The sequence below is a fragment of the Mauremys mutica genome, chromosome 1, assembly GCF_020497125.1.
Source record: "Mauremys mutica isolate MM-2020 ecotype Southern chromosome 1, ASM2049712v1, whole genome shotgun sequence".
NCBI classification, from domain to species: Eukaryota; Metazoa; Chordata; order Testudines; family Geoemydidae; genus Mauremys; species Mauremys mutica.
In genome coordinates, this window is record NC_059072.1 from 198,723,375 (window position 1) to 198,733,539 (window position 10,165).

The 10,165-nt window shown below is 42.7% G+C and overlaps 1 protein-coding gene across 4 annotated transcripts in view; it reads right to left on the minus strand.

The window, feature by feature from the left end:
• The window catches only part of LOC123362054 (cilia- and flagella-associated protein 298-like), a 28,893-nt gene extending 19,035 nt beyond the window's left edge, over positions 1 to 9,858 (minus strand). For 2 of the 4 annotated variants that reach the window (XM_045002334.1, XM_045002331.1), the window contains exons 1-6: positions 9,590 to 9,737; positions 8,987 to 9,170; positions 7,516 to 7,683; positions 6,080 to 6,147; positions 1,687 to 1,845; positions 967 to 1,098 (exon numbers count right to left, since the gene is read on the minus strand). In XM_045002334.1, the coding sequence (XP_044858269.1) occupies positions 967 to 1,098; positions 1,687 to 1,845; positions 6,080 to 6,147; positions 7,516 to 7,683; positions 8,987 to 9,125 (666 nt within the window). In that variant the 5' untranslated portion in view covers positions 9,126 to 9,170; positions 9,590 to 9,737. Of the gene's footprint in view, positions 1 to 966; positions 1,099 to 1,686; positions 1,846 to 6,079; positions 6,148 to 7,515; positions 7,684 to 8,986; positions 9,171 to 9,589; positions 9,738 to 9,817 lie in introns of those variants that run through there. The other 2 variants (XM_045002333.1, XM_045002332.1) reach the window with 2 other exon arrangements.
• Positions 9,859 to 10,165: the final 307 nt, after the last annotated feature.

Here is a 10,165-nt window from a genome sequence, read left to right on the forward strand (position 1 = left end):
GCACTGGTGAGGCCTCATTTGGAGTACTGTGTCCAGTTTTGGGCCCCACACTACAAGAAGGATGTGGATAAATTGGAGAGAGTCCAGCGGAGGGCAACAAAAATGATTAGGGGGCTGGAGCACATGACTTATGAGGAGAGGCTGAGGGAACTGAGATTGTTTAGCCTGCAGAAGAGAAGAATGAGGGGGGATTTGATAGCTGCTTTCAACTACCTGAAAGGGGGTTCCAAAGAGGATGGATCTAGACTGTTCTCAGTGGTAGAAGATGACAGAACAAGGAGTAATGGTCTCAAGTTGCAGAGGGGGAGGTTTTGGTTGGACATTAGGAAAAACTTTTTCACTAGTAGGGTGGTGAAGAACTGGAATGGGTTACCTAGGGAGGCGGTGGAATCTCCTTCCTTAGATGTTTTTAAGGTCAGGCTTGACAAAGCCCTGGCTGGGATGATTTAGTTGGGAATTAGTCCTGCTTTGAGCAAGAGGTTGGACTAGATGACTTCCTGAGCTCCCTTCCAACCCTGAGATTCTATGATTCTATAGGTGTGAGGGGATGCGGCGAGGGCATCCAAGGTGCAGGTGCAACCCTAACGGACACTGGTGGCCAAAATAATCTGATATTGCACATGGGATGCACATGTAACAGAAAGAGAATCCATGAGGACAATCTCAACTTCTATCAAATGACATTTTAATTTCATTTTTAGTCTAATGCGAACCTTAATATCTGCAATTTTTGGTTGTTCTTTCAAAAGTATATTCTGTGAGATGGGCAGGATTTCACTGCTGACTAAAGGAATTAATAAAAACAGAAGACTTATGGTATTTGAAGCCTTTAAGTCAGTTTTGGTTTTATAACCTTAAGAGACCCAAACTGAAATTAACCAGATCCATTTTCTAAATCTATTAGAAATTCTCTTTTGTAAAAAAGTCAGTGCTGAATCATAAGTAGAGACTGACAGTAATACTCACTTTCTGTATCTTGACAATGATTTTAGTTTTTTCATTTTTGCCCACAAAATCTGAAAGTTTGTTTGTTCTTTTTAACTCCTTTGCTGCCCACCACAATTGTGCTTCAGACTCTTCAATAACCTCAAGTCCAGCCTGTGACAATTATAATTTGAAAGAAAAAAAATGACACTAGTAATTTTTGCATAAACAGAGACTCTTGCACCAACCTTCCATAGTCAGTTTATAAAATGATCCCTCTGGGATTAACAACAAAAAGCTCAGTTAATATTTAAAATTCCCTTGGTTTTACACTCTATCATTATTAAAAAAAGGTTACTGCTATATCTTTCTTCCTCTGATCTCCATCTGTAGTGTCTTGCTCCCTCCAATACAGTACTGTCCTCCTCAATTCTGACTCCAGTTTTATCACTCAAAATGTTTAATTCTCACAGGTGGTGTTATAAAGATACCAGCTAATTAAAATGGACAACCAAACAAAACCACACGAACTCACATTAGTATGGGGCATTTTAACTGAATATATGTTTGTTCATCTTATTTTTAATTAATTTATTGACACTTCATGTACTTTTAAAAACCATTAGAGACAAAAATATTTAGAAACCAACAAGAAATCAAATAATCACTGTCACATAAAAAGGAAGAATTTCTCTTTCCTTTCTTTGGAGAGCATAAATTAAACCCAGACACTGTATATAACCCAAAAACGTTACTACATACATGAGTTCCCAACAAGTCTTCTTTATCTTCAAACTCCATTCTAATTGGATCATGTGGAGGCAATCCCATTGGATAAACAATCATTACAGCTCCTCGGAGCTGGTCCAGTGCATCTTTCACCATCTCCATATTAACACATATGTTAGCTTGAACTTGTTTCTGAGATACAGACAGGAGCCATTGTTATAATTTAAACAAACTAATTAAGTTAGGAGGAAAGCATTTGTTTTGCAGTCAGTTCATAATGATAAACAGTGTGATATTTAAATGAAGCCAACTGGCTAAACAGAAACTTATGTCAGAGCAAATCACTCTTCGTTCTCTTTATCCTGATTCATAAAAACAGCTGCACATAGCAGTAAACTTTTGTCTTGTTATTCTATTTGCTTTAATTGGTAAAGAAATGAAATCTCAATATCCATTAAATGCCTGCTACGCAACTTAATAACAAAGTTTCTGCTGTAGGTGTCTATTGAACACAGGCATTCCAATAAGCGTGCCGATGACTGTAGAAACTGGAGGGGGAAATCTCTTATTTTGACTATTTGTGATTCATGGACAAAAGTTAAAAAGTAGTAAAAGTCAAGTGAGGGCTAGAAAGTGGGTCCTACAGACCTGATACTTCAGGTAAAAGAGCACCTGCAAATGAAAGACACGAATGAGCAAAACACAAATGGGATCTGCTCTTAAGGCAATGCTTAGCACTCTGTGCAGCTCATATAGATATTTGTAGCAGCATAGACACTTGCCATATGATTGGAAGAGAGACGGGGTAGATGAGGTAGTATCTTTTATTGGACCAACTTCTGTTGGTGACCTGAAGAAGAGCTCTGTGTAAGCGTGTCTCTCTCACCTACAGAAGCTGGTTCAGTAAAAGATATTACCTCACTCATCTTGTCTCTCTAATATCCTGGGACTGACGCAGCTCCAACACTGCATACAACATATGATTGGAATAATCATTGCACAGATGAGAAGAAACAGGAAGCAGCTGAAAGAAACTTTTATAGTTCACTAATGAATTTTGCCTCAAAGTTTTCCAATACAGAGAGTTATAAAAAGGAGACTAAAAGAATGATGCCTCCTTGTGGACGTTACTAGCGTCATTAGCTGGTAAGTACAATATATTGCTCCCCAATCTGTAAGACCAAACTTGGCAAGAAAAGTACTGTGTGTGTTCATTTTCATCATTATGGACTGATAATTTGAAAACAAATTAATCTCCAAACCCAAGTAAATTGATCATATTTTTAGGCACTTAGCTATAAATAATGTATATGCAAATAAAAAAACATGTTTTCACCTTTCATCCAAAAGCAACCCAAAACACTTCACAAAAATACTATATATAAACAATTTCAACCCACTACTTACATGCAGCATCCTCCAGGGTGAAACACAGCAATGCTATGTAATAATTATGGTCAGGAAATGAAAATACAGTATCTAGCTGCAAATTTCATGCAGGCTTTCCTCTAGAGCAGAGACCAAATTTGCAGGATTCAATTTAGCAAGGGACACAAAATTGCATCTCAGCACTATTCTAATAATCTACCTCATATTTAGAAATGATATTGCCAAGAGGCCTCATATATATGAGCTGCTGAGATGTCCAGCGTGACCAGAATGGCCAAATGGCAGTAATCTAAAACCAGATCATCATTAATGGCTCTTGTAAGCAAGGTCAGTACAAGGGGATTGCTGAACCCAAACTGGAATGCATGTAAGATGTCAGTAGTGCCTAAACCTTGAATGGAATGGTCACTGTTTTCCAAATCACATCACAGAAAATGGGGAGGATAGGAGACTGGACAACAATTGAAAAAAAATCTATAATCAAGTAGCAATTTCTTGAGGACAAGCACTGCATGTTTGCAAAATGGTCAACATCCTTGCTAAGTGGAACACTGATAAATCCCTATCAGCGATGATATTATAGTTACATCACCTGTTTTAAACAACCAAGATGGATCAGAGTCAAGTGATGCAGCCAGGAAACCCAAAACACCAGACACATCAAAATAAGAAACCAAACTGAACATGACAGGAATTCAGGAACTCCTGACACTCTTAGTCATAGACTCAGAGACCAATTCTGAGTTCTAGTTTACTACTACTACTAATAAAAAAAAAATGACATCAGCTAGCTGAAGGAACAAACATGGAGAGGGATGGGTGAAGAGTCAATCATGATTAATAAAACTGCTCACTAACAAATATTTCAGCTGGAAGGTTCTTTGCAATGTCCATGGACAAGTTATATCTCCGCCTCAGTCAGTGCAATAGTGTGCCTTCATAAAATCATTGCACAGAAGACAATCAGGTTACAGACAGCTCTCCAGCCATCTTCTCTCCAATCTGTGCCCCAAATCCTATAGGTTCCTGAGAAATCATTATGACATCTGGGAACATGATGCAAAGAGTATACAGTAAGCAAGTTGCAAGCATTCCCCAGCACAGTGGTCACTAACCAGTTGATCCTAGAGGCCCTCCTGGTCGATCGCGGTCTCTGGTGGCACAGTGTGGCTACCGCTAAGTTAGGGTCCCTGCCTACCCGGCCCCACGCTGCTCCTGGAAGCGGCCAACGATCTCCCTCCGCATGCTACTCCTGCCTGCAAGCACTGCCCCCCCAGTTCTCATTGGCCTGGAGAGCTGTGGGGGCAGTGCTTGCAGAGAAGGGCAGTGTGCGGAGCCAGGTGCCCCCGAACTGGGAGCCGTCGGAGCAGAGGTAAGTGCTGCCCAGTGGGAGGCCGCACCCCAACCCCCAGCCCTGAGCCCCCTCCCGGAGCCTGCACCCCATACCCCCTCCTGCACCCTGAACCCCAGTCCTGACCCCCCTCCCAGAGATAGCACCCCTGTGCCCCCTCCTGCATTCCAACACTCTGCCCCAGCCCAGAGCTTCCTCCTGCACCCAAACTCCCTCCCAGAGTCCGCACCCTGCACCCCCTCCTGTTCCCCAACACTCTGCCACAGCCCAGAGCCTCCTCCTGCACTCAAACTCCCTCCCAGAGCTTGCAGCCCTTGCCCCCTCCTGCACCCTAACCCCTTGTCCCAGGCCCAGCCAGAGCCTCCTCCCACACTGCGAACCCCTTGGCCCTAGCCCAGAGCCTGCACCCCCTCCTGAACCCCAACCCCCTACCCCAGGCCAGTGGAAGTGAGTGAAGGTTGGGGAGAGTGAGCGACAGAGAGAGGGAGGATGGAGTGAGCAGGGCACGGCTTTGGGGAAGGGGCGGGGCAGATCCTGGGTTGCCCTTAGATTCAAACAGTGATCTTGGGCATAAAAAGGTTGGAGACCACTGCTCTAGCAGCTAGCAGCAGTTGGTAAGCTGATCAATACCTGTGGCTACCAAGGAGGTGCTATCAGATACAACTTTGCACCAGAGACCAAAAAAATCCACAGGATTCATTGACACCGAGGTCTGAAGAAATAATGCAGCACTAATGCCACTATAGATGTAGAATAGCCCCCAACCTAAAAAAAGTATCAATTAGCATGTTCATTTTAAACCTAAGGGGACTAAAAAACAGTAATATAAATCCCCATTGTTTGCAACATTTCTCAGTCAGCTTACGTATTTTAGAAGAATTTCAAAAAGCCACGGTTTACAAGGAAAAGTATATGAATAAAAAGTCATTATTGCATTTGTGCTTCTATGTCATAAACAAGTAGTGTGTCAACATAAAATATGCAGCTATTCTTAAAGTGGAATTGAATAATTTAGGCTTCAATCCTGCAAAGACATAGGCGCATACCTAGTTCCATTGAACTCAATGTGACTACACGTGATTAAATTTAAGCATGTGGATAAGCTTTGGAAGGATTGGGGCTTAAATCATCTATGGTATGAAAAAGTGATAACATAGGACTGGAAGGAACCCCTGGGTCGTCAAGTCCAATCCCCTGTTATTGCAGACCACCTCATTTCAATTACTTTAATATTTACTCAATTATATGTAAAACTACAGCACACTACATTAATGAGCAATATGTATTTTAATCTACAAATTTCTGAATGTAGTTAATTTTTCACTAGAAAACCTGACAAGCATTCACTCAGAGAATGTATCAACAACAAATAAAAAATGAAGAGCATGTGGGTGGAATGAAATGTGGTTTAATCATTTAATGCAAAATTTGTGATGCCAGCATTCACTCAGAGTTTAATATCTGATCCTGTAACTCACTGAAAAAATCTTGCCACAAGTCATTAAGAAAATGATTAATAGGAGTTCCACAGTTTTTATCAGACTATTCAAATTATTTCACATTGCAACTGGAAATTACTGTCCTTTGCACTCAAATGAAAAATCAATCAGTTATTTTTGAAAAACAGAAGAGCTATGTAGCATCCATAACATTTTTGAAAGATTCAGTGTCACTTTAAAATCTTACCTTAGATATTTGTGCTTTAGCTTCCTCTACTGTCTTTTTTAAAACTTCTTTCATTTTTTCATTTGGAGCTTAAAAACAATAGATGCTTCTTTAATACAATACATGAACATTTCTTGCTTTAAAAATCTGCCTAAATATGCCATATATATCTACTGTAAGCAAGTTAATTTAAAAACTACTAAATCACAAACCCAGAAGGCATCCTACTTAGTTTCACTCTACAAATTCATAATCAAGTTTCTTGACTGTACTCTAAACAAGGAACAAAAACATTATTTTACAATTGAGGGTAAGATTTATGACACGCAGCCAGAAGGTCACTTTGATAGGGCTTTGCCTTTTAAATGGTCTTGTTATACTGAAACATCACGTAAAGCTTGACTCTCCTGTATTAGCTCTGGCTCATATTGTATGTATTATTTTTCGGTCATTCTATACTGTGTAAAATTCTGAACTACACTTTTATGGGAACTAGAGCTTTGAATTTCTTGACCTTTAATGTTAAATGTAGTTACATGAACGTAACTTTAAAAAAAAATAGAAAAAGAAACAAATAAAAATAAAAACAAAAGGGCCATTGCTCCTTCCTTCTGTTAAAGGTCATTATGGTGTTGGGCACAGAAACTGAGAACAAGGAAACTCTCTCTTCTGTGATCTGAATGATTACACTGCTGGCACATTGGCAGTGAGAACGAGGAGGAAGCTGCCTGATTTCAATTAAGGTAGATGTGGGAAAAGGAGAGAAAAGAAAGGGAGGGGGAAATCTTCATTAAATAAGGCCTGAGGCCATCAAATGAATGAGGAGAAAAAGAAATCTTAAATAACTATCCATTCACTAAATGAGGCTGGGGTCTTGTGGAAAAAATAGTATGTGATCATGTTATTAATAACTGTATCTAGGGGCTGAATAATGGCTGCACAGGCAACCTTAATTCTGAAATTTCCTAATTTTTGAGTACTTGACTTTGCAACTTTATTGTTCTTTTAACAATTTTTTTGTGGATGTTATCTAAAATATATGTTGAGGAAAAGCAGTATAGTGTTATTTATTCTTGATTAATATCAACATTAAGTCAAGTCTAAATCCAAGACCTGATGTGGCAAGTCCCATTTCTTGTGAGATTGCAGCCAAACAAGTAGTTTCTATGGGTTTAGTTGCTGTCCAATACTACTTGAACTGCCTTTATAAATAACTTTATAATTATGTACTTTACAGGAAAGGGACTGGCTGACAGATATTCCAATTGGTATAATTTTAACTATACGCTAACATCTACTTGTTTTTCTCCCATTTAAGAGTTTTGAGATTAAATTAGAGGTTCATTGTTATGAAATTCAACAGCATTTAGTCAAAATATCAAATAATTTTAAATTCCTCATGAAACTATATCTTAGTTATGCTCATACAGAGATACGCATGTTTAAGATGCATTTACCATGTCCATTCCTTCGTCCAATTTCATCCTTTTTAAAGACACTTCCACCACTTGGTACACATTTATCTGCCCATTCATCCTTTAATTTCAAATCTTCAATCTGTTCATCCGTCAGTCCTTGCATATTAGGAGGCAAGAAGACACCATGTTCTGCCAGTTCCTCCATTTCTTAAAAAACAAAGTCAGAATTTAGAAGCAGAAAACAATGTTACAAAGGCACTTATTTGAACAAGAGGCTGAGTTTCAGCTTTTAAAGAGCTGCAAAGAGGAACTTTTGTAAGCACATATACAGTAGTGCCACCTGCTGTTTTGCTGCCACCACCTTTTTCTAATGACAATTCCTAAATCTCCTTTGCTTAATTTCACATTTTTTTTGAGTAGTTAAAGGAATGAATTTGAAAAATGGCACAACTATACTTTATTATGATATACAGTTTAATAATATTTTTTTTAAATCTGATGTGGGAAGAGAACCTAACACACCAAAGTATTGAAATTTGGTTTTGCCAACTTTTAGACTTCATGCTTCTGGAAAATGTAGTTGCATTATGATATCCTGATTTTTATACTGAAATGCTGTCTCTATGTTAAGTCAGGCCTGAGAAATTTTGAGAACTCTTTTCATGATTGTGAAGTAACGAGGCATTAAAATAGTATACATTGAAATAAAGAAATGGGTTTTAACTCTACTTTGAAATACCAAAAAGCAACACAGAACCTATGACTGACAACAGAATTACACCAGCTAAGAGAAACACATACAAATGGGTACAAGCACTGATCCAGAAGCTAAAAGTGAGGACAGCACATGGCTGCTGTTCCCTACTCATTCAGGAGCATGGATAGCAAAGATAAATGAAAGCTGCTTGTTCCTCTGGCCTGGCCAAAGTATCATCATCAGTGATTACCATGACGGTCCCTTTCTGTGGTTAATTTAAAAAAAACAAACAACCTGCTCTAAATCAGGATGAAACATCAAAAATGCAAAAAAATGCCCAGGATGGGTTTTTTGATAAAAATTTCATTTCAGGAGAGCCAGGGAGTTCAGGCCTCCCCATATGCTCTGGGGTCAAAGAAGCTGCTTCTCCAGCTCCCAAAGCTATTGGGGGGGGGGGAGGGGCAGGGGGGAAGAGAAACAGAGCCTCTCATTTTGATTTTCAGCAAAACTGACATTTTCCTGCCAAAATTTTCAGTTTTCCAAAACGTATTTTTTTGTTTAAAAATCAGTCCAATGAAAATTTTTGCTCAGCTCTACTCTGTTCCCAGTTCTGTCACTGGCTTCCTGTATGACCTTCGCCAGCTTAGTTATTCTCTCTGTGCCTCAGTTCCCCAACTGTGACATGAGGATAGCAGTACTTGCCTACTGCACGTTAACAGCTATGAGGCTTTCAGATACTGTGGTAATGGGACCACATAAGTACAAGAGATAGAATCAGCGGTCGCTTGTGTGGTGTATGAATTTGGCTAGTACCTGAGCAAATACGCTGCACTTTGAGCCTGCTATTGTAGATCCTGGTGACTTGTTGCATTAAGTCTTCCATGGAGATGCTGCAAGTTGTTTCCAGCAGGAATTGGCTCTCGTCACCACGCTTCACATGGAGCTGAACCATTTCTGCAGAGACAGAAAGAAGATGGGAGTTCTTGGCTCCAACTTCCTGTCAGATCAGAGAGAGAGAGATTAGGGCAAAAGCACTGAGAGCCAGGCAATGGTGTGCTGCTCCCAACATTTTAACAAGGGACAAGCAACTTCCCTGTTAGCTGCAGCCAGGAGTGGGAATCACAGACGCTCAGGGTTGGACGGGACCTCAGGAGGTATCTAGTCCACCCCCCTGCCAGCCCCAGGCAGATTTTTGCCCCAGCTCCCCAAACGGCCCCTCAAGGGCTGAGCTCACAGCCCGGGGTGTGCGCGCGGGGAGGGGCGCGCGCGGGGAGGGGCGCGGTGCGCGGTATTCGGGGCTCTAGGGGGGCCCGTGCGGGCAGCCGGGGTCCATGGGGGTGCGCGCGGGGAGGGGCGCGCACTTTGCGGCGCACGGGACGGGGGTTGCCCCGGCCTGGCTCCTCCCCAGCCTCTCACCCGGCCCGGGGCCCGGGGCCCGCTCCGCAGCGGCACGAGCCGGCCGCGTGTCCGACCCGCTGCTCCCCGGAAGGGCCGGAGCCGCCTCTCAGCAGCAGCAACCGCCGCGTCCCTAGAAACCAACCGCCGGGAAGGAGGAGGAGGGGGCGGGGCGGGGCGGTGCTTTGACCCGGGAGGGGGCGCAGCTCGGGCGCCTCCGCGAATGGTCGGGCCAGGCCGGCTCCGCACCTCAGCGCATGCGCCAGGAATCACCGGGTCAAGAGGCGGGGCCGCGTCGCGAGGCCCAGCACAGTCGGTTCTTAAAGGGCCAGTCCCGGCCTGGCAGAAGTGGGCAGCAGCTGGAACCAGCCCCGCCCGCCGGGGCGAAGCGGAGGCCCGGCCTAGGACAGGCCCCTCGGGCCCCCGCAATACTCCGGCCCAGATCCCTCCTGTCCCGCCGCAGCAGCCCCACGCGGGGGAGCTGCTCCCCCAGCCCCTCCTGCCCTGGGGGCTCCCCTCGCTCCGGGGCACTAGCCCCCCCCCCCGAGCCCGGATCTCCGCTGTACCCCAAAGCGAGCAGGCCGCCTCCGGCAACTG